Raw genomic sequence first — 24,637 nt, 5'->3', positions numbered from 1 at the left:
GTCTTTTCAAAATGTAGGTGATACAATAATTTTGGAACTTGCCTTCATTGTAAGGGCAGGGTTTAAACAAAAGAAGCCTGGATCATTAATGGTCCAGTGGGCTCCAGGTTAACTTCACCAGGACAAAAACTTATTTTTTCAGTGCAAAGCAAGAAAAGCAGTGATGAGATGTACCAGCCCAATTCTAAGCATAGTAAACCACCTGAAAACAGCAGGGCTATTAGCTAAGTTTTATGAAATAGTGTAGATGTGCAGTTATCCATACAGGACACTGCTGCTCAGGGGATCCTTGGGTCTGCCAGGGGAGAACAAAATGCTGCTCCTGGAGCAAAAGGCGAGGCCAAAGAGCTGCACAGTGTGACAGCTGATGGCTTCATCCATGCACACAGCAGCTAAACTGCCATGTCATCAAAAACCACACAGAGATGATTTATGGAAACAGCTCTTCTCCTATGGACACGTCTCCATCAAATCACAGAACCAGTTAGGTTGGAAAACACCTCTGGGGTCGTTGAGTCCAATCTTTAACCGGTCACCATCACTTTGTCAACTGGACCATGGCACCAAGTGCCACATCCAGTCATTTCCTGAACACTTCCAGAGATGGTTCCACCACCTCCCCGGGCAGTTAAAGGTGTGCTGGACCCAGAGGCCTCCCTTGGGACATGGCCAGCACATCTTCCCTGCGGGAACAGCTGCTGGGCTGGACACTGATGGGTGATGAGCACCCGAGCCGCAGGCACGGACTGTCCACACCGTCCCCAGAGCCCAGGCCACCGCCGGGTGCGCAGGGAAATGAAACTGCAGGGCAGGAGCTGATAAAACATCCCGCCGGAGTGTACTTTCCCTGCCTGCAGCAAAATTAGAGAAGGGGAAATTCTTTGCGATCTGCGCCAGAATAAAAAAAAAAAAAAAAAAAAAAAAAAAAAAAAAAAGGAAAAGATGTTGTCAGGGCTCTCCATCACGGCGGGGCCGGTGCCAGGCTCGGAGCGCTGACCGGGCGGTCCCGCAGCGCTGACCGGGCGGTCCCGGAGCCCTGCCCGGCCCCGCGGCGGGCGCGGGGCGCATGGAGCGGGCCCGGCCCGGCGGAGCGATGGCGGCGGCGCTGAGGGCGGCCAAGCAGCAGCTGCGGGCGGAGCTGCGGCAGCGCCTGCGGGCGCTCAGCGCGGCCGAGAAGCAGCGGCAGTCCCGCCTGCTCGGGCGCAAGGTGGGTGCGGATACCGGGGCACGGCCCGGAGCCGGGCCCGGCTCGCTGGGAAGCGCGGCCGGGGCTTTCCAGGCCCCGCCGGCAGCGCTCGAAAGCGTGACTCGGGCCCTTCCGCCGAGCGGGGTGAGCTCCGCCTCGGAGCCTTCCCTCGCCCTCCCGCCGCTCTGAGGGCAGCGGGGCTGCTGCGGCCGTGTGGCACAGAGGGGCCTGCTGGGGACGCTTGTGCCATGGGTGCTGGGGACACTTCTGCCATGGGTGCTGGGGACACTTCTGCTGTGGGGTGGTTGGGACACTTCACCCCTGGGGTGCTGAGGACACTTCTCCCGTGGGTGGTGAGGAAACCACCCCTGGGGTGCCGGTCACACATCACCCCTGAAGTGGCGTGGTGATGGCCCTTTGCCCTGCGGTGCTGGGGACACTGTTGGATGGTGTTCACACTTCACCCCTGGGTTTGGGGACAGTGGGGACACTGCCGCACACCCCAGGCAGGGCTCCCGGGGATGGTGGTGGGTGTTTGTCTCAGCCATTTCACACCAGCCGTACATACAAAACCCAGCGCTGCCTGATTTGGCCTCTTGTTTTACGCCCTGTCATCTCCCTTCTGTATCTTCCAGCAGTGTTTCTTCCACACAATTTTATTTCTAATATAATTTTTACACTCTAAAAGATATCATGCAGGGTTTGCCTAACTGGTATCCTAGCACAGAGTGATATGGGTATGTACTTTTGAAATGTCCTGTTTGTGTTTAGATTACACAGTTTTTATATAGATGTATTTTATCATTTTAATAAACATAATAAAATTTTATTTTGCAGTCCCTGCATGTAATAGAGCACAGTCCTCATTTTTTTTTTGCAGCACCAGCGGGTACTTCTAGATGATCTACATTTATATGGTTATTTTCCTGCCAGAGGCTCTCAAATCATTTTATAGACTTCATTTACTACTAATGTGTAGCCACTTCATGAGTGGGATGTGACAGCACAGAAACTTTAGGTTCTAGGAAGTTTTAACTGGAATTTACATAGCCTTTTTTTAATTTTCATTGGGAATGATTTTTAAAAACATATCTATATGTAGTGTCCTACTCTCATGATAATGCATTTTAGTAATCATACATCCTAGACTTAAATCTCTCAAATTTTAGCAAATACTGGCATGTGTCCCCTTTAAAAATTCAGTCATCAGCCAACTTTTAAGCACCTAGCCCATGTAGTACTGAATTTTTAGGAGCTCTCAGCCTTTGTTTAACTACTGCTGATAAACACAGCAACACAGCACTCATTTCTTCTAGTGAGAGCACACTGAAATATACAGCCTTTGTTTTGCTTAAAAGATCAGGAAATATGACATAAATTGATGATATCTTACCATTTTCTTAATCTGACACAAATTGAAAATCCTGAGCTTGCTTGTGACAGAGTGGCTCTGTGCAAGTGGCAGAAAGTAGTCAGCTTCCTCATGGGGGTGGGTAATACAGCAGGCACAGAGAAATTTTGGAAAAGGCTGAGGTGTTTGGAATGATATTAGGCCAAAAATGTAGCTTTGTAACATACATGAGTGCTTGTAGCTAATAAAAGTGAGCAGGTTATTTTGTAACTCCCGAGTAATATTTTTAGGAGTAAAACCTCATTTCAAAATAATCTTTAAAATCAAAATGAAATAGCTCCACCAGCCAACCTAGTCGCCAGTATTTAATTAGCTTCTGGATGATTATTCTTTTTTAATGCTTATGTTGATGATTAAAGTCATGCTATTTGCATGCTCTGATTCTGAAAAAAAAATGCCATCAGCTGGTGAACAAAGGGCAAATAACATTTGTTAAGTGTGGAAATTTTTTCAGTCTTCTCAGAAACTGCTCCGAGTCATAGCAGGAGCATCTACACAATTCTGAGAACATCTGAAATTGTGTCTTCCTGCTCACACGTGGGTTTACATCTTCAACCTCATTTTTGTTCCTATACAGCCTAATTATTGTGTTACTGGATACATCAGAGCAGCTGGTGCCCACAGCACACAGCCCTTGTCTGAAACTGTCTCAATAGTCTGCTTTTTGCAGCAAGAGCTACCATGGAAATTATGGTTTTTTTAAGAGCTTAATCCTGTGGAAAATCCATGTGTAGGGTTAGGCAGATAGAAAAGGAAATAAAATACAGTTTGGAATTTTAATATGTTTCTGTGGCCAAGCAACACATACACCAACGTTTTGTCTGAAGTTTTTCTTTATTTTTTTTTTCCTTACAAAATTATATCCATCTTCACAATATTTAATCTGGTTTTTAACTGCTGTGATGGAAAGAAAATAAAATATGTAGTGGAAACCCTATCTTGGCTCAGATATGGGCATTTGTATCTCAAAACAAGGCCAGGGCAAAGGGTAAAGCTCAGAAAAGTGAGTTACCCTGCAGTTATACAAACACTGGAGATTTGGTGATCTCTGTTCTGTGGATACTAGAGAGTTTCTCAATTGCCTGATATTTTTTGACAGATTTTTATAAGTTGGTAAAATAAATCACATTAAAATGAGTAGGAACTCATTTATATTTGTTTTATCCAAATGTAAGTGACAAAATATGTAAGGTGCTAGAGAATGAGAAGACAGGCTTTTAAAAGCCTCCTTTCAAATTTTAATGTGGAATTCAGCCTGGAATGGGCAGAGACAAGTGAGGTATGAGTCTGCTAACATGTTTTCACCATATAAGCATTTTTTATTTTCCCTCCTTTATTCAACCTTTTATAAGCCCAGCACAGAGTCTCATGAAAAGCAAAAAAATGGCAAGACCATCTTTCCTTCAAGCTCTGAAAAATGTGCAGTAATAAGATCACCTATTAGAAGCAGGTGATGTTTGAAGTCATATATCTCATCTTGCTGGAGGGAAGGCATTCAGGCTAACAAAAGAAAGAAGGGCTGGTCTTGGAAGACTTTGTCATCTGCTCTGGTGCTAATTTTTCTTTGAGTTATTATCACTGAGGTGCCTCCTGTCCTGCCTTGGCCCAGAGGAGAGATGCAGCCTGTAAAAAGGATGGAAGAAAAGGAATGCTAAACCCTCATGGCTTGCATAAGCTGGCAGTTCTGGCCTGCTTTATTTTGCAGTGATGTTGGGCATTTGAGGATGACTGCACTGTATGGCACAGATCTTTAGAGGATTGGAAGGTTGTCTGCAAAATTGTTTTTTGCTGGCCCAAACGTGAGTTGCAGTGTTTAGTTGATTAGATGCAAAAATTTGCCTATTTTGATTTTGCTGATGGTAGAAAGGTTGGAGTAGGCAGCCAAGTCAGTTTATTCTGTTCATGATGCATCAAAGTTTCTATCTCTACCATTTTCAATTAATACTTTTGCTCCAGTATTGTGCTAAATTAAAGTTAGTTGGTCTTTCAAAAAACTTGTCATAAACCACTTGTGTTAATTTGCCATGTAGGTGATTGACCATCCCAAGTACCAAGAATCCAAAAGAATTGCAATCTTCCTGAGCATGCCAGATGAAGTCCAGACAGAAGAAATCATTAGGGACATTTTTAAGCAAGGCAAAGAGTGTTTCATCCCCCGTTACAAACCTCAGAGCAATCACATGGACATGCTGAAGTTATCATCAGCTGAAGACATTTCTTCACTTGCTTTGACATCCTGGAATATTCTTCAGCCCAGTGATGATGACACTGCAAGAGAGGAAGCTCTTGCTGGTGGTGAGTATTTTCTTGCTGCATCATGGGATTGCTGAGCAGGAGTAGCCTGGAGGCTGGTAGGAGATACTCTGATAGCAAGAATGAAATTAAATGTTGCATCTTGGTTTTATATGTGGTAGAGAGATGCTCCTTTCTCCTGCCTGTTTTCCTCTACCCTATGGCACCCCTGTGACATACCAGGAGAGCAGGAACATGACTGCACTGATCCAGCTGGAAGAAAACCCTCCAGATAAATCATCTTTTTGGTCTGATCCATGAACATCCTTGGCACAGTCTCAGCCAGTGTAATGTAGAGGCTCCTAAAGGAAAGAGGGACTTGCTGGGGGCAGCTTAGCTGCCACTGAAAGTCATGGGGATTCACAGGCTTAGGATGTACTCTGAGAACTTTGGTTTGTGCTGCCTGAAAAGCTGGCAGCACCTCAGGTGATGTCCACAGACTGAGAATTTTCTGAAATATTTGATCCTGTCAATTGTGTTGCATGGATGAATCACAGTGCTGATATGGAGCCTGCCTTTGCAGAACAGCTCTCTGGACTGAGACCTTAGACTGAAAATAAAAGGATTTTTAGTGGCCTGCATGAATATTACAGTCTTTTCCAGCATTATTCTCTCACATTTTTATTTTGATCTTATAATGCTATCTCAGACACTGGATTCTTCATAGAGTTGAGAAGGTACAAGTTCATTGAGATCAAACTTGTGTGTGTGTTTTGATCCTCAAATAACCTCTCTCTTAACCTAAAATTCCCTAACTCCCACTTCTCAACAAGCTTACTTTTTGTGTATTTGCATTCATTATTTGCATTTTTTTTGTAAACACTTTAATGTCTTCTTGAAACATCTGCAGAAATGTTTAATCTGATTAATAGAAAACTCATTTTGAACTCATGCTTGAAACCTCAGCCTGGGAAGATTAACTCCAGGTTGAAATTCACCATGCAGACAACTTCTACACCTCACACACTTGCCAGCTTTTTAGTGCTTCATAAAGGTACATAACATTTCTGTGACTGTGTTTGATTGAACTTGGGCTTGTATTTGCTTTGGGATGCCAATGTACTTTCCCAGAATGCTTCACCATGTTTGTTTCTCTTTTATTTTTGGTCATTACCTCTTTCCTAATTCAGAATCTTTTCTGTGTCTACATTTTAGCTAGCAAGGGATTTCACTGCTTCATACAATCATTTTCTTTACATTTAGTATTTAGTACTGTTTGATGTTTTTTTAATGTTTGTAAAAAAATTGTGTATATTGGTGGGATTTAGGGACTTTTGAAGGTAACCTAAATATATCTGGATTTCTGTTGACTGAGCTTAGTTCAGGCACTCTGGACAAGCTTTTGTACTGCTGGTGAGCTGCTGTTAATTGAATTTAGCAAGTCTGTTGCAGACATCACAGAGTAAACACACAAATTGAGGTATGATGAGAGCAAGGACTTCAGGTATAGAGTGCACTGAGATGAGATGTGTGGTGCCAGACAATGAAGATGGGGAAGGCAGAGACACACTTTGGTATCTGGCAAGTTCTGGAGCTGCTGCTTCCTTCTCTGCACCAGGCTATGGGCAAAGAGCAGTGCCAGAAGAGCTCCTGTGCTCTACAGAGAGGTGCCAAGAGAACAGTTGCAAGAACTGATGTATGTCCATGTCAGACTTGTTCTGCCTGAAACTCAATATTAGCCTGTTTGTACTGTTTGTACAGTAATTTTGGAATAATGCCATTTGGATTGGAAGTCAGACTTTGGTCCTTTATCCTAGAGCAGTTTTTGTAAATTAGAGACTAAGTTTTGTTTTTTTCCACTGTTGCAGCATGAGACACATGCTACTAATTTGTCCCCACAGAAACACACCCTTCATCTCAATATGTCTTTATATTCATTTTGCTATATTTTTTGTCACCTATTATATTTTTTGAACTTTGGTACATTTGCAAGAATGCAAATTGCCCTGCTGCTACATCCATCCTCCATTGTTGGAATGACACATGGATGGCCCATTTATCTCAGAGATGTTATCAAATATTTTGGTGATCTGAGCATTTACATTGTTATAAGGAGATAACATGGTGTTACATTAGTAATGTTCCCATGGCTGGCATAAATTACTATGCAATTTCCAAGAAATAGCCTGCAGGTACATAAATAAGCCATGCCATTTCTGAATGTATTCATTTTGCATGACAAAAAGCCTAAATTCACACTGTCCTTAAGACTTCAGGTATGGTTACTGTTAAGAATAGCTCAAAGACAAGACTGGGTATAATTTTTGCATAGAGTTTCCCAGTCTTTAGTAGCACTCATGGGCAGTGTTGTATAGACATGAGCCCCTCCTCTTGGAGATGATCCTTTTTTCTGTTGGACCAAGGTTTACCTCTTTTCATTTTGGCAGTATTCACATCACACCATGTTGGCATAAACAAAGATCACTGCTTTTGTGGTAGGAGAAAGTCTGTCATCTTCTCTACCATGTGTGGGTGACTCACTGGCATGTGAAAAGTTGCTTTCTTTAGGCTGTTTGGACACAATAACAGCAAGAACAAAGGTGGAAGAAGTTCAGATATTTTGAAGTAGGGATATGTGTGGGTGCATGACTTGGTTTGTTTCCAGCTATATCTATTGAAAAGACTTAGACAACTTCTGGGGCAAACCTGTGATACATTTTCCTAATAGGTACCAATTCCCATTTTTATCCTTACCTATCAGGGGTGTAAATGTGCACTGGTATTGGGTTTTGCCCAAGGTAATACTACTGATGAAAGCTCAGGCAGATTGCAGTATTTGTTTACAAAAGTGTAAAACCTTGCACAACTTTGGAAGATAAAATCAAATAAAACTGTACTCCCTGTTTGCTTTGTATCTCTACTCCTACAGAAGTTTAAAGAACTCTTCACCAGCAGTTTCATTTTCAGTGTGGTTTAGGGAGGTGGTGTTATTTCACTGAGCTGGACATGGGTTTGCCCATTTGTAATGTTATTTATTATTATTTAGACCTGCTCTGAGAACTATGAGGGAAAAGCTAAGTTATTCCTCTGAAAAAGAGATTATTCTTACTGGGACACAAAAAAAGGAAAAAAAGACTAGATTGAATGTTTCCATATGGTAAACTTCTTGGAGGCCTCTTTAAGAGAGGCACGTGGCCAGGGATCTCAGCTGGAAGGCTTGGACCTGAGCAAATATGCTTAACTGTTTATAACTGAACTACTGACTGGTAGCTGAAGGTGTGCAATAAATTATAAACAGCTTTTGTAACATTCACCTGCATGATGGAGAGAGGTGGTTTGGCCTAAATATTTTTCTTGGCCAAGAAATTAAGTGTTATGAGAAATTACAGCTCTGAATGTGCTTGCTGCAGTGGATTGGGATGTGCTTTTCTAAGAAATGCAAGAAATAGTTTATGTGTACACATTTAATTCAGCCTCTTAATCTCTGTCAGTTCTGCCCTGGTGTCACAGTACATGGTCCTTGTCCCTCAGGTGTGAACTCCCTCAAAGATGAGCCCAGGTGAAATGTTCTGGGTTCTTTCAAAGAGGCAGAAGATGAACACTGCTTGCTGTTAATGATTGCCTCTAATGAGTATCTGCTCCATCATTTGCTTTCTTCCTGCTCAGGTTAGAGCTGCTGCCCTCTTTACTGTGCATTATTCAAACCTTGGGATAGAGATGGAGATGTGCATTTCTGTATGGGCTCTTCATCACTACACCATTCAGTCACTTAAAGATATTAAGTGGTATTTGCTGATGGAGAAGCAGCAGAGGCTCAGGATCTTGTTGAAGCCTGAGTTGTGCAGAGGTGCAGCCCCCAGTGAATACAGGCTCTTTTGCTTGTTTTTCCAACATGAAGTTTTCTTCTCTGTTCCCTCCAAAAAAATAATTTCCCAGATTTGTCTCAGCCTTGGACTAGACCTCCTTTTCCAAGCTTTAATTTCTCTACCACCACAATGTCCCTTTCCATCTTTCTGCTTTTTCTCCAGCCTCTCTGAAACTCCCTTTCTCTGGCCTTTCTGACTGTATTTCCCACTTCCTCCTGCTCTCAGTCCCACTCTGTCATTTCAGGAGCAACTGGGCCAGCATAAATAGCCGGTCCCTGCCAAAGGGAGGAGATCATGTGTTTGTCTTCTTTCACTTGTCTGCTTCCAGACATACAAGATTCTCCGTCCCAATTTATTCATTTCCTTCCCCACTGTGCTGACTTCTTCCTCTTTTTCCTTGGCTTAGAAAATCTTCACTGTTTAATAGTACTTTTTCTACCAAATTGTACAAAAGACATCGTTTTGTGATTGTTTCTTTTGGGCAGTGCCTGTAAAAATAAGCTGCTGCTATTTCTCCTCCTCTTGGTCCCCACTCCTCCTCTCCTGAGCCAGCACAGATGGCCCTGCAGCCACATTGGGACCTATACTGGGAAACCAGTCTTAGTTAGGAGCAACCCAGCACCAGCAGAAGTCTCTTCTCAAACAGAACCACCACCCTGGTTTGGACTGATGCAACTGGAAGGCTGGTAGGAAGCTGATGGTGAGGGGTTGTGAAAATGGGTGTCATGCCAAAGAAAGTCTCAGTGAAACTTCATCATTTCCTTCCATGTTTCAGTTCCCAGTCTTGCCCCATGCAGTAGGAATAGGAACAACCCTTGAAATGAAAGTCCTTCAGAGTCCTCACAGCTGAGATGGGTCTGTCAGGAGGAGCTGAGCCTGCAGCTCCATGTGCTCCCTCTGTGCACCAATTCTGGCTCGAGGAGTTTTCCCTCCTTGTGTTTTCAGCCTATTCCTGCCCCTCTCTGGTGAGCTGGATCAACCTGCTGCTCTGGGTGAAGATTATTTCCCTCCTTCCCCCTCTCCTGTTTTCATTGGGTTTTTTGAACCCAGATGAGTGGATCCAGTTTACCATGTGGCCAGATCAGTGCCATGTATTTGGGAAGGAGGGAATGAGGAGCCAGGATGGAGGAACATCCGCTGTGGCACAGGTTCCTAGAGAGAATCATGGGGCCACCCATGCAAATGTGACTCCAGTAGTGGTACAGGGAGGGGGGCATCTTCAGAGAGCCCCAGAACATACCCAGACACATCTCTCCTAAGCCTGTGCCAATGGCAGCTTTTCAGACTTTGCAGCGTTGCATAAGCCTGGCTTAACTGGGTTTGAACAGGGCTAAAGCCACATCATCACCAGTGAGGGTACTACCAGCAAGATTTCAAGTTCTTGCTACAAGGCATGGAGCAACAGAGCTTTTCTCCTTTTTATTTATTTTTTTTTTATTTTTTCTCCTTTTTATTTTTTTTTACTAGCTTTGATCATGGAAACCAGTGAACCATTTTGCAGGAATAAAACAAACATAAACCCCCCACCCCCATCTCAGTCTGGCATAAGTACCCAAGCTGAAAAATGTCACCATTTGACAATATAGCATTTTATATGTCATGGGGAATGCTGAATAATCTGATACTACTCAGCTACAGCATAATGCATTTTTGCTTTAAGAAATGAATGTATTAAGAACTTGAGTTGTATTTTGTAATTTGGTTTGGAGACTTCTGGCATTTTCAGCACTGAAAACTTTGGTGGCCTACTGATCACAGCATTTGTGTTGTAACTTCAAGATAATTAGTGAAATATTAACTAGATAATCCATGCTTTCAATAACGGTAAAAATTTTATTCTGAATAAAAAGAAAAGCTCTGAATATGAAATAAAATAAGGAAATACAGATGTCTAGCAGTAACTTCTTGTGGCTTTGTTTTTACATAACCTTTTGAATGTTGGCTTTTAAGGTTAAGGTAGTTTTATCTTTCTGCCCTTTTAACTTCCAGAACACTGTGAGACTTGCTGTAGCATAAATTACAACAACCTGCTGGTAGCAGAAACAGACAGGGACAGCTTACCTGTGTGTGATATTTGTTTTATTAGGGCTGTTTATGCCAGGGAACATGATTCTCTTGCAAGAAAACTGCTGGCTACCTCTAGGTTAGGATTCCAGACCTTGAGTAGTTTGAAATTATTCCTGAGTGACCATTGACCCTATTTGAAACTTTCCCATCAGGATTTGCTCTGCAGAAGCATTTTTGTCTGCAGAAACTATTTTTTACCTGTCTTTAAATTCCTGCTATTTATTCATGCATTCAAAGATTCTGCATTTGCTGCCAGGACTGATGGCCTTGTGATGCCATCAGTATTCTTAGTTATTCCAAATTTTAGCAGAGTTCTTCAGAAGTGTGACTGAATTGATGGCAGCACAGTCTTAAGAGGAATAGGTTTGACTTAGAACTGCAAAATAAAATGGGATTTAAAAGGATAATGGGTTTCTCCCCCACCCCCCCAAAATGCACCAGAAGTGAGAGGATTTTGAAAGATGAGGCACATTAGAGTTTAGAAGTAAAAAACACTTGTGAGTGGAAAATGCTGTGGCTTGAAGCTTAGGGAAGGTCTAATGTCCTACTTCAGCTGCATTAGATGTTGTACAGCTGTCCATGAAGCCATAATGGGACCATAGGAAATGTTGCTAAAAGATAGGTGGTAAACAATGCTCAGAGGTAACTGGGAATATTTTAATGAGCTATATGCAGATAGGAATGTATCTGGAATAAATGAAATATGGGTACGTGAAAAGCAGAGATGTTAAATGTTTCTGCTTAGCAAAAAAATACCCCAAACAAGATTGTAAAGTGATTGAAGGTACTATTAGATTTTCTTTTCCTCTGGGAGACTTGATTAAAACTTGCAGTACAAAATATGCCAAGGGACAGATTATAATTTAAAATCTTTTTACAGTGGTCATAAAAAGAAAACCTGAAAGCATGGCACAATACAAAATTGAAAATCGAGGCTTAGCTGCTAATGTAATTTATTTTTTAATGAAATGATTTAAAATTTGGAATGAACTTCTGTTTGGAGACAATGATCCATAGTATTTTTGATATGCAAAAGAAGAACAAAATTCAGTGCAAATGAGGCATTAACATTCTGCTCATGAATCTTGCTGTGGAGAGAGGATCCTTCCCCTCACAGTGCAGGATCTGGCCATGCAATTCAGCATCACATGTTTTACAACAATCAGGAAATCTCACAACTTGTAGCTGTGTAGCAAAAACTGCAGGATCTTCCTACCTCTGCAGCTGCAGTCCCCAGATTATCACCTTACAAACAGATTCTGGTTTCCCTTTCCAGCAGGCATTTGGAGCATTCCTCTAAGCATCTAATCTTATTTGTATTAAGCCCTTGGCTCTGCTGCCTTCCAACAGCTGTGAGTTGTACTGGTTAGTTAGTTGTAATGTGAAATATGATGTTCCTTATTATGTTAATACTATATTATGCTCCTGTGACCTGTGAAGTATTATGTTCCTTGTATTCATTTCAGATTTGCTGCTTTCAGTTTAAGGGATACTTCATTTTTCTATGATGAGAAGTAAATAAGGATGTTTGAGTTACATTCTTTTTATTATTCATTATTTAGTTACACCTGTACTATATCTATTGTATTCTTTTCTATCAAACTTTGACTGTTTTATTTTTCTTGTAGAAAAGCTTTTCTATAGGAGTTCCAGCCATTGCTCTTTCAACCTTTACAATCTCTCTGATGTTATTCTGGAAGAAAAAAGATGCCTGGGAGAAAATTTTATGCCCAGGTAAAGAAATACTGTAAAACACATGTAGTGGCACTGGAGATATTAATTCTTTCTGTATATACCATAATACTGCTTTTCAGATCAGCTCACTGGACAGATCTTTGGTGTCCTTATGTCCTGAATTTCCCTTGTGCAGACTAAACCAGGAGCACCGTGTGGTTTAATTTTAATACCACCCATGCCAGGGTGTCCTGCAGTGAACCTGAAAGGCTGAGAGCTCTGGAACACTACAGCTTTTTGCTTTCATAAAAGTTCATTAAGGCTTTAAAAGAGGGTTTTTCCTTGTAATCATCTGATGTGTCACATCCACGTTTGCCTTCTTGCAGAAAACTCATCAAAACAACTGAAAAGATTACTTCTGCTGTAATCAATTAAAGTTTGAAGAGAAGTAAAAGCAACATGGGCAAGGGCCTTGAAGTAACTGCAAGTGACTCTCGAGGGTTTTGTTTCAAAGAGGGCTAATTTTGCTCCAGTGAGTGTGAACAGTAGCATTGTCTTTCTTTTTTCATACAGTTTCCTAGAGACAGGAGCCTTTGAAAGGCAGATAAGAGGTGAAATTCATTTCTGTAGTGTGGCAGGAGTCTGTACAACAACTCATGCAGGGGAAATGCCAATGTACAAGTGTCTCTGGCTGCAGTAATTAATCCAAACAGACATCTTTGTCTCCCTTTATTTTCATGTTTTGGAAATTAACAGCCAGCACCAAGCTCATCTCTTTGCCTTTGTGCTCACAATCTGGGGAACAAGAGAGAGAAGGAATCTTTTCCCTGCTGCCCACCTGTGTGGGGAATGTGGGTTGAAGATGTGGTTTGGTGAGACAGCTGAGCCCTCCTTGCAGTTGCCTGGTGCCAGAGAGGACAGTCCTGCTGCCTTTTCCTCGTGCCCAGCTCTGTGCTCCCTCATCCCCTCATCCCAGGTACCATCTCTGCTGCTTTCTGCTGAGTGGATTCAGCTCATGAACCTGGCAGAAATCTCTGGCTTTTTTTTTCCCCTTTCTTTTCCCTAGGATTGGTGTTCTGCCAGCATAGTGGGCTATTAAATCAGGTCAGCACTTTTCCAGCTACAAAAGATTTGTTTTTCTGGCACAGTTAATCCCTGCTGGTTTTGCTGAGATTCAAAATACACAGTTATTCTCCTGGATGGTGGGAAACTCCTTGGACTGGCCCAGAGCCACCCGCTTTCAGGGAGCAGGAGACTCATGCTGCTGTTTCATGGTGTAAGGATAGATCTGGACCTTCATGTTTGGTGTCATGCTGAACTCAGTCTCTACTTGGGCTGGCTGTTGTGCATGTGAGATGGGAATGAGTTTTTGGGATGTAGATGAGGGCAGATTGCTGTCCAGGAGTGACTTGAAGCCTTTTGCCGGCAGGTGTCAGCATTCCATACATTTGCCATGGAGCATTGGTGTAATTTTGGCTGTTTTCTTATTATTAAAATCCCATCCAGGCATTGCACTCACATGCACAGGAGAGCAAATGCTCCACTCTAATTTTCCATAAAAGTCAGGGATTGAAGTGAGGGAGGGATAGGATTTCAGGGAGAGACAGATTTTTTAAACTGTGCAAGCTTAAAAAGATAAAAGAAAATCTTGTGATGGAAGAAGCAGGATTTCTCAGCTGTTCTGGGTTAACACATTTGACAGCAACTGCGAAGGTGCCATCACCTCCCAGCCAGCTGACTCTGCATGTACAATAAACCCTGCCTGATATTCCCATCAAGCGGTGTCACTCCTTACAGGAGTCAGGTTTATGCACTGACTTGGAAGTTGTTGTCTTACCTGTTTATCTTTCATGAGCAATTCTGCTTATTTTATGATAGGCTATCTGCTGGGTGAGTCAAAGGGTATAGGAAATATTGATAGTGATGCATAAAGTATTGAAAAAGCCCCAGATGATTCACCTCTGTCTTATTTTGACTTAAAAATACCCAGACAGAAGTATGCAAAAGAGGACCAAGAGTGAAGACATGCACGTGTATCCAGTGGGAGTATTTAAATGAGTGCTCAGGCAAACACCATGGAAGTGTAGCTGATAAGACCATAGAGGAATTCTCATAAAAACACATGAAGATACACAAAGATCCTCATCTTTTAGGCTGCAGCAGTATCCCCACATAAACTGTTCAAGCATCAATGCCTTGTGAGTTTCTGCAAAAGAGCAGATTTGCAGTCAGCATTTGCTGATTTAACAAGATATGTTGATGTGCTGTAAAGTGGCTCTAATGCCATTTCTCCTCTCTTTGGAATTGCTTCTTGGTACATCTGGTTTCAGAGTATTTTGGTGGTTTAAAATCACAGGAGAATGCAGGTGCAAGCCTTGGAACCAAACATTTTTGATTGCCCATGTTTTCCCAATCAGACTGTGCTCACATATATGAATATCAGAAACAGATTAAGTCATTTTTCATAGTCTGATAACTAAAAAGTCCTAAGCTATTTTTTCCTTTACTCTCAATTTGCAAGACCAGACATTTTGTGGGTGGCATTGAGTGATCATGTTTTATTTACAGGGCTTACGCAGGCTCGATGAATAATAGTGAAATAGAAAAATACTTTTGAAATTTTCTTTTAGGTGGAACTCTGAAAATGAGACTCTAGTCCCCATCTTACTGTAAGCTAAACCTCAGGGGAAATGAGTGCGATGGTTATGGCCTCACACAGCGTTTCCACATTGTGAAACCAGCCAGAAACACAAGTCTTAGCCTTGTACAGTGGCTTCTCTGGTGAAACATGAAAGGATATTTTTCTGTGGAGTAGGATAGCTTTGTTTGAGCAGGGCTGACAAAGTCCACCTGATGTTGTGCAGTGCACTTAGCTTTTCAGATGCATCAGTACTAAACCTGCAAGATTTTGGTTTAAATTAATTCGAAGTCAGAGGTATTTGCTTGAGCACAGCTCAGTAGCAGATGAGCTGATCAAGCAGCTTTATTATGTGTTTTTGAGGTTTAATATCAGGCAAGTGGCTACCACTCAGTTGTTTTAAACCTTTATGACTGATGGCTATCATGTAGTTTCTCAGGGAGGCGGATAAATATTTTATTATGCTGTAGTTCAGCAGGGCAAGTGTGAACTGTGAAGACCTATGTTTCATGCTGACACAAAGCACTGACATGGATGAGTAGACAGATAAACGCTGAGTTGCTCAGTTGCTTGTTTGTAGATTCTGCTGATGGTTCTATTTTCTGCAAAATATTTTATTGAAGTAATAACAGAAGCTGTGTCTGTCATGCCAGCAGCTGGGGCACCAAGATTGCAGAGGAGATAGTCTGCTTGGCATCTGTATGGCTGTAAAACATGAGCTATGGGTGTGCAAAATGTTCTTCAGAGGACAAAAGGAGATAAAACCTTCCTAGTGCCTGGGATTCCCATACAAAAGAATGAAAATAAAGGAATTACCCCTGGTGTATGGAGCATTTCTTCCTGGAGGAGTTGAGGCTTTGAGGACTTAATGGTGTGTCCCATAGCAGGAGGCTGTGGATGGAACCTATGAGATTTAGATGTGATACTTAGACTTTTGATTCCTGTGCTAGGTTAAAGTGAGTATCTCTGGATTCTTCTGAAGCAGCACTCTTGAGATGACCTCAGTTGGTCAGAGCCTGGTGGCTGTGATGCCAAGGTTGTCTGTTCCATCCCTGTGTGGGCTGCTCACTTAAGAGCTGGGCTCAGTAATCCTTGTGGGTCCCTTCTAACTCAGAATATTCTATAATTCTGTGAAAACGGGTGTCTGTGAATAAGCAGAAAACAGTGTGTCCTGCTGAAGTGATGTGGTAGTGCACAATTAAAGGTGTTCTCACAGGGAAAACACCTGGAGGAAAAGCTACTGACTGCAGTTTAAAATGAGTTGATTTTTTACTCTAATATGAAACACAAGTTTTAGTCCTGTTAGGTATTTGTTTGGGATCTTACAGAATTTACAGAGTGAGCATTCAAGGAAAGCTTTTTATGTACAACCAACACCGTATTATCTACAAGAGAAAAGAATTCATTCTTCTCCAACTCATGTCAGTAATATGGGATATTTTTCATGTAGTTCCTAAGGTGGGTGCAGAGAGGAGTCAATGGGGCAATGCCATTTTAGAGCTACTGGGGATGTGGTCCTTCATGTTTTAACTTGGGTTTCCAAGGAGATGAGAATTCACACTGAGCTTCTGACTATGTATCATGAAAGCAAATGAAAATTATCAGTTAAAAGTTTCTTTTTAAGGGATTGTGTTTGCATTTGAGCAGACTGGCTGGGGTCAAGGCAAGAAATGTTGCTGTTTATGTCTGCAATCCTCTGTGTTGCTGGATGTGCACCTCATTGAGTTTGGATTAATGCCTTTTTTTCAAATGTTTATGAGTTGCAGCAAATGATAATGTTTTTGTCTCCTTAGGCATGTAACAATGTCTTCTTCTCCCAGGGTTTGTGGGGAAAATAGCTTGTTTCCTCTGGAAGCAGTCCCAGCCCTTTGGGAAACCATGCACCTCAGCAGGATCTGGATCAGATCTGTAGTGAACAGATCTGGCATTTCCCTTTTTGGTCTTATACCAAGAGGCGTGTAGGAGCAGAGATGCTGTGCTCGAAACCCAGGGCAGGTTTTTCCAAAGGGCAGAAACCTTTTTATCTGGAAGGAAACAGTAAGTGTTGGTAACCTCAGGAGTGGTGCTGGGGCACCCAGGGTGTTCTAGGAGAAACCATAAAGGGGAAGGGATTTGTTTTGCTGCAGCATAGGTGAAATACTTTTGTGGAGTTGTTTTCCCTGAAATCTGGTGATTAACTCAGACCACAGTGTTAGGTGCTGTGTAAATACAGAACAAGATGGTGATCTGTGCCCTATAGAGTGTGTTGAAAGCAAACACCTGCCCAACTGTGCTAATGCTGATGGTAATTAAAGTTGCAGTGAGGACTCTGTCATTAATTAGAAATTTCTAAGTTATTCCAATTCATTGGCTCATACCCTGTGTGTCTCCAAGACTGATACTTAGATATTAGGATCAGGTGATTGAGTTATTTTTTTCTCTGTGCTGGGGTTGCAGATACAGAGGCAGTGGATGGTTACTGCTCTCTTGTCATTCTGAAAAATAAGGTTTTCCTGAAATCGGGTTTGTCTTTTAATCCATTGTGGTCTTTGCTAAGTCAGAAAAGGACCAAAGTAAGTTTTCATTCCTTATAATCAGCAGCTTTCGATTACTTGTGAGCTCAGCAGAGGTTTTGCACAGATCTGACATTGTTTATGGTGTGCAGAGCAACATAAACCCTCCTTTCCTTTAAACAGAAAGCTGTTCTTGACCTGGTTCTTCTGCTCTTGCACCTTATATAATCATTTACATCTGAGCAAAGCACGAGCGAGGTGTGTGTGTGGAACAAAACCAACCACTGGAAAACTCATTCCTGCCTGAGGTACCATTGTGAGGATCCAGCCATCCTTGTGGTGATGGAGTAAACAATGCACAAACTTCTGTGCTTCAGGGGAAGCTCAAGCTGCCCAGCTGCTGCTGTGAGGAGCAGCAGCAGTGGCACGGAGCTGATCGCTGTTGACCCCTGGAAGGCTCAGGCGGCGTCTGTGCTGTGACATGGTTCGTGTGAGCACGTTGCCATCCTTCAGAGGCACACAGGAGCTGCTGCAGCTCGGCCTCTGCCCCATCCTCTGTCACTGCTTTTGAGGAGAGCATCAAAAGAGTCCTAGCTCCCACTTTGATGGGTCCCTGGCGCTTTGCTGTGCCCACAAAGCAAGTGGCAGCAAGGGATGAGAAGTTGGGATGACAGAGTATTTCAGTTCCAGCTTCCATTAGGACTGTCAAGCTGTGCAGGGGGAGATGAGTGACCCCACACAGCGGGTGGCAACGGGCTGGTGGAGCCCCCTTGAACCTGGGAGGAGAGATGCTGTGCTGGCTGCTCCTTCTGAGGGCAGAACAAGTCCCCAGCAGTCTTTACATGACCTGTATCTGTGCAGTTTGATGGACCCTTCTATAATTAACCATTGTCAAGAACACTTCTGAAAATGCCGGCTGGCATTTCAAATAGGAACATCAGATTAAGGAGAAGAGAGGTAATGAGGTGCAAGGAGAAAATCCTTCCCTGGGGAACAAATCAAACCTGATACCATCATGAAAGGTAATGAGAAATGCACTGCCAAGCTGAGGTTCACTGCGGCTGCCTAGAGGAAACAAACCCTCTCTTCTTATTTAGAGCACCAAGAGGGGATGCTAATGCTTTGGTCTGCTGCCCAAGTTAGGGCATGTGCAGCTTGCACACCTGCCTCTTGCATGTAGTATGGCCACATGTTTCTTGAGTCCTTGGCCCAGTCATTTCACTTCTCTGTGACATAATATGTGTCTACATCATTGTAAGGGAGTCAGTGCAAACAGAGTGTGCCTGTACACCCACAGGACAGGTTCAGAAGCTGTGACTGCATCTGCACTGTCAAACAACACAGAGCTAAGTGGCACAGATAAGTCCTGTCCACACTGCACAGAGCTTGGCCTCTTTTCTTTTGTCTGGAGGAGCCAGACCTGTACCCTTCTGTCTCTTCTGCACATGGCAATCTTGTACCCTGGAGCAGTCATGGGTGGCACCTGGTCCAGCAGTGCCAGACACTGTGCTGACAATTAAGGTATTGACCACCTGTGATCCTGTAAATCAATTTGTTTTCTGGCTGTGCTGCATTTAGCAGTATAAATGAAGCCTGTGTGGCCATGTCAGCAGGGCTGTATGCCCACACTGATAGATAAGTCAGGGGACATTATTTCACGCATGGTGCTACACAGTTGGAGGAGCTGTAGCCACAAGAGCTTATGCTATAGATACATTGAGTATTAGGTGACTGTCATCATAATTACTAACCTTACTACCCTACCCAGCAGCTTAAAGCATGTGAGAACCATGGATATTCTCTACATGGAAGCTGGAGCAAAATGCTGGAGACAGTGTTTTCAGCCTTCAGCAATTTGCAGACCACATGCAAGTTTTCCAGGAGAAGCACAGCTTACCTGTTACACAACTCTCTTGACTGTGGATGTGCTTTCCTGGGCTCCTGGCATGTGGTCACATGGGGATCCTTGGGGATCCAAGAGCCACCAGCTGATGTCTACAGACACATGGGAGACACTGGCCACTACAAGGAGATGGGCAGATGTTGAACATGAGATTCCCTTAACATGTTTTATGAGGCACTGAAACACCTGATGTAGTGTTTGATTTTCAAGTACCTGCTCTGTCTTCTCAGGGACAAGGATGCAATTCACACAGTGGGCTGTGAGAGCAAGGGCAGTAGCATGTGAGGACACAGCAAGGCACAGTCCTGAGTGGCAGCCAGTAGTGTGCAGGGCTGGGAGGGCTGGGGAGCATGAGGACCCCTGCCACAAGGAGCATGTTCTTATCCTCAGCTGCCATCCTGTTGATTTACCCTCAGTGCTGATAGCAATCTTAAGTATCTGCAATCTTGATCTCATCTGTGTGTCACCTCTCTTCCTGTGACAGCTCTTTCCCCCCACTGCCACACATACCACAAGAGGTTTTGTTACTCCTCAAGTGACATGTCAGGGAAACATTTACTTCATGCAGCTCTCTGCCATCCATTCTAGACCCTGATATAGGATTTGGAACTAATGCTGCTTGAGCTGCCCTTGGGCTTCTTGCAGGGTTAGTTGTGTCATTTTTTTCTACCAAAAGTCTTGAAAGATATTTTACTTAAATCTTGTGCAGTGTAAGTTGCATGGAAGTTACATGCAGAGAACATGTTGTGAGTCTGAGCAAGGCAGTCAGTATTGATGTGCTCCATAAAAGAAAAATATAAGGGTAACTACTGCAGTATTTACAGCATAATTTTTCATATTGAGATTTGCATAAGCTTGTTTGAGTTCTTCAGCATAAAACCCCCACAATCATAGAGAAGACAACTTGTTTAAAAAGTCCCTGTTTCTCCAGAGAACCCAGAGGAAAACAGTGCTTTAGTACATCTAAATTCACTAGAGGTGCCTGATGCTATCACTTAAACTCCACAGAAAATACATTTCTACCCTTCACTGTTTTTGCCATTTCCCTCTTTCCCTAGTGTTTCCCCTGACTTGTCTTTTTCGTGTCTCTAACACAAATATAAGGAGAAATGGTACCTTTTTGCTCTGCAGATTTGCCCCGTGTGCATTCTTCCTGCTAGCAGCAGACTGCAAATGTTTCCTGCTTTTTGTCTTGAGAGGCACCTGGAGTGAAAATGGCTGAAACAGACTGTGAGGCAGAGTGTGTTTAGGTCTGTGCATCATGACTGAGTGGTACTTACTGGCTTCTGAATACCTGAATACCTTACAGGCCACCTGACTACCTGCACAAGGCTGATGTGAGGCAGGTTGTGGAGAGGATAACCAGGAGTAACTTGGGGAGGATTTGACCTGCAGAATCTATTCCTGACCTTGCTAACAGCGGGGCTGGTTTCTAGGTCCTAGTTCATAGGTCTGACTGTTGACAAGAGCAAACTGAGGGGATGTGATGTGGTATGTCCTAAATGATGTACATGGTGGTACCATGAAAATGGCAGCTCTTTTCAAGGAGACCATACTTCTGCCTTTGGGCCTCTTTTTCTCTTTGTTTGCCATTTGCTATTTCACTCATTTTACTATCCTGTGAGTAAAAAGTTGACTGCAGTGTGGTAAAACACCCTGATTCCTTTTTAATCTAACCAGTATTGTTCTATGGTCTGTCCTATGGCTAGTTCTCTACCCTTAGTCCCCTGACCTCCTTAGAAAAGCTGAGCTTCTTGAATGTACAGTGCTGGATTTGCAAGATTGATGTTCTTTAAGCATTTCACACTGTGTTGCCTTGCATATTTTATATCAATGTTCTAATTAAGACATCAGATCATGATGCTTGAGTGTTCATGTCAGTGACTCTCCTCTGAAAAATGAAGAGTGGAAGGAAATCTGCAGAAGCCTGGGAACTGTGTTCAAATGAGTTGGTTTTATGTGAATTGTTAACGTGCTCTTTCAGGCAGAGTTTGGAGTTGATATGTGATCTCAGATGGGATTCCCTCTGAACTGAAAAACTTTGCTTTCCTCTGCTTTTCCACACATCTCCTTCAATGGTGGGCATCATCCCTCAGATATAGTAAAAGCAGCTCAGCCCAAAATGTCAGGAAAGAGTTGGTATGGACATGGAAAAAGCAGGAAAATACCTGACCAGGACCAAGCTCTGGTGAAGGAGCAGAGTCTGGTCACAGAAAAGCTGCTCAAGGCTGAGCACTGTTCCTGTAAGAAGGCAGAAGCAGTGGACTGAGACTGTATTTGCTTTCTTTCCAGACTCGTGTCAGCTGTCTTAGTTCGTGCTGCCTTTCCACCCCCTGCCCTTCTCTCCTTAAGTGTCTGTCTGCTACAGCAGCAAGAAATAAAAGACTTTCTTTGCATTGTGAAAGGAGTAAGTGGGATGTTCCTGGGTTCAGGAGTCAGCACCAGGCCAGTCCAGCTCATTTGTTTAGAGGATGTCCATGCAAGACTTCTCACACTGAGCATATCAGCCTTGCAGAAGTGACAGGGATGTGCAGCCTCCATGCCTGGTGCACTCCTCATGCTTTCAGTGGTGTGAATCAGCTCCTGAAACAAGTGTGCAGCCAAGTGCTAACTGGAGCTGGCTCCCTGGCATGGTGCCCATCCACATCTCCTCACAGAGCATGAGCAAAGCAAGAGCTCTTGCCTTTTTGTCTGGAGCTGGTTGGTGGGGTCTCCTGTCAGGGTTTCACCAGCCAGTCCAGGTGATTAGCAGCTTATGCGTCTTTTTTCAGTTTTTTAACTGATTTTGAGTTCCAATCAAGGGCATTCTCATAAGAATCCTGGAAGGAGGGATATTTAGGGCAGGGAAGCAGAATGCCTGTGTGTGCTGCTGGAACAGCAGTGAAAATTGCTGGATGCCAACAAAGAAAATCCATTGGGACAAAAGGAACCTGACATCATAAAAGGACAGGCCTTCAAATCTTCATCTTGATATAAGATGGCAAATTACCACTTTCAGAATAGATCGTATTCATGGCTTTTGGGGTTTGGAAGGTCAAGAGAAGGTTCATGGCATCTTACAGTGGTGTCAAGATGTCTCCACTTTCTCTTACACATATTCTTTTCATTCTTCTTCTCCTTTTCTATTTTTGTGTCTGATGTTGAAGTTCATTTTATTTTCTGATTCTTCCTGCATTTCATTTCCCTGAGTTCAGTCTCAACCTGGATTTAGAGTTATAATCATTTGTATTTGGAAGTGTGGGGTTAAAATGATAAAATAAATTTGTTAAAATGTAGGAGTTTTTTTCCCATCCAGCTTTTCAAGATCTAATTATTTTTCAGCTGAACTAGTGTGCAGTTGATAAGATGAAAATGTAAATTTACAGGCTTAGTATTCAAAGTATTTTTCATCTGATCAAAGAAAGGGAAGCATTTTACAAAACACAAAGCTTGTGTTCTTGCAAATATCTGAAGTTACGTGGTTTGTAGTCAAGCCATCAGGAAATCCACAGGGCATCCACTAATGCTTATTTCATTTTTCTGCAGGAGGTCTTGACCTTATCTTCATGCCAGGCCTTGGGTTTGACAAAAAAGGCAACAGATTGGGAAGAGGGAAAGGATATTATGATACCTATCTTGAAAGATGTATGAAACATCCCCGTGGAAAGCCTTACACGATTGCTTTGGCTTTTAGGGAACAGATTTGTGAATCAGTGCCTGTGACAGAAAATGATGTTCCAATAGATGAAATCCTTTATGAAGATTGCTGAAAGTGTTTTGATACCAATCCACCTCCAGAGCAAGCAACCAAAGGTGTCATATCCATCAATCATGTTTTTTTTTAATAATTGTCATATATGACTTTGGGACCAATAAAATATACTATTTGTGTTTGGGGACAAAAAGCTCAAAAAGAATATAACTGTAATAGTAGTGAGGATTGTGTTGATTTGCTTCTAATTTGCAAATGTCTGGTGTGAATTCTTATTCTAGGATAAATACACACAAGAATGAGTGTTTATTACAGTAAGGACCATTTCTTCTCATAATATTTGTGAGGTACAGGCTTCTTGATACTTAACAGTTTTATTATCTGGTTTAAAAGGGAATTGTCCAGTAATGACAGTTTTTGATCCATTCTGGAATTAGATACTTGTTATGGTAAAAGTTCTTAGTACTTAAATATTGTGTGCATCCATGATCAAAACAAGAAATTAATGGAAACATCTTAGAGGAAGCTGGGCAAAACTGGTGATGGAAAAAAAGCTTTAATTAATTTTAGTGTATGCAGTAATTATGGCTGTTTACTTGGCTCCTTGCAGTTGTCTTAAAATAAAAAACCTGTTAATAAAAAAAAAAAAGGTTGACGTCTATAACTTTGGTATGTTCTTTCCTTTATCTGAATAGAAAATTGTAATGTAGTCTAAAATGTGGTCAAGGAGTTCTCCATCTGGAGACAGCTCTTTTTTGGTAAAATAGTATTCAAAATTACTTTGAGTTCTCTAATTTTGTACATAAGCTATTCATAACGTCCCAAAATACTGTGTGGTGCTGTGTTAAAAATAAGAGATGCTGAGAATTGCAGAAAGCAGATTTTATGGATGAAATAAATTTTTGTGTGAAAGGTTGCTTATTCTCTGCTTCTCATGCACAATCATGGAAATCCAGAAGAAGATAGTGAGTTTCCTCTGTACACTGTCCTTGTAGTATAAGAACACAATATTTCCAATCAGGATCAATCAAACTGTCAGAATTTTGTGTTCCTTCTTCAATGCAACTTCACCTTTTCTGTGCATGTTTAACTCTTCCCTCAATCAATAAATCAGTGCGTTTGTTTTCCACCAAACTACTCATCATTAAAAAATCCATAAATTCTTTAGGACCAGCACCAGAGTGGAATGACCTTAAGGCTTCCTCAGCAGTAACTGTTTTTGTGAGCAGAACCATGCCTGCAGTGCACGTGAGCCTTTTATTCTCAGAGTGCTTGCATGCTTGTATTCAGTGCTGTTTCCATTCTGCTCATACAGGAGCTGTTTAACCCTCTGGCTCTGGGGTGAGCATAAGCTTAGCCTCTGGCCTGTGCTCCCTTCTCCATCCTGAGTTAACCAAGGTCCATCTGGCCAGGCTGAAGATCCCTCTGGCATTGGCCTGCTGAGATCCCACCTGTGTGTGCAGCCTGGGCAGGGCAG

At 42.5% G+C, this 24,637-nt stretch overlaps 1 protein-coding gene across 1 annotated transcript; it reads left to right on the top strand.

Annotated features, from left to right (window-relative positions):
* Positions 1 to 1,013: 1,013 nt before the first annotated feature.
* Positions 1,014 to 24,287, top strand: LOC306807861 (5-formyltetrahydrofolate cyclo-ligase-like). Its single transcript, XM_079317838.1, has 3 exons — positions 1,014 to 1,207; positions 4,628 to 4,892; positions 22,995 to 24,287. The coding sequence occupies exons 1-3, from the start codon at positions 1,067 to 1,069 to the stop codon at positions 23,216 to 23,218; spliced, it is 630 nt and encodes a 209-aa protein (XP_079173964.1). The 5' UTR covers positions 1,014 to 1,066; the 3' UTR covers positions 23,219 to 24,287.
* Positions 24,288 to 24,637: the final 350 nt, after the last annotated feature.

This window comes from Erithacus rubecula, assembly GCF_903797595.1.
Source record: "Erithacus rubecula genome assembly, chromosome: 14".
Lineage (NCBI taxonomy): Eukaryota > Metazoa > Chordata > Aves > Passeriformes > Muscicapidae > Erithacus > Erithacus rubecula.
The sequence above is the reverse complement of the archived record's forward strand: the minus strand, read 5'-3'. Positions and strand labels throughout refer to the sequence as shown.

Coding starts and splice junctions, on each gene's coding strand:
- LOC306807861 (XM_079317838.1), top strand. CDS start 1,067: ATGGAGCGGGCCCGGCCCGGCGGAGCGATGGCGGCGGCGCTGAGGGCG. Junction 1,208..4,627: donor CCCGCCTGCTCGGGCGCAAG/GTGGGTGCGGAT, acceptor TTTGCCATGTAG/GTGATTGACCATCCCAAGTA. Junction 4,893..22,994: donor AGAGGAAGCTCTTGCTGGTG/GTGAGTATTTTC, acceptor ATTTTTCTGCAG/GAGGTCTTGACCTTATCTTC.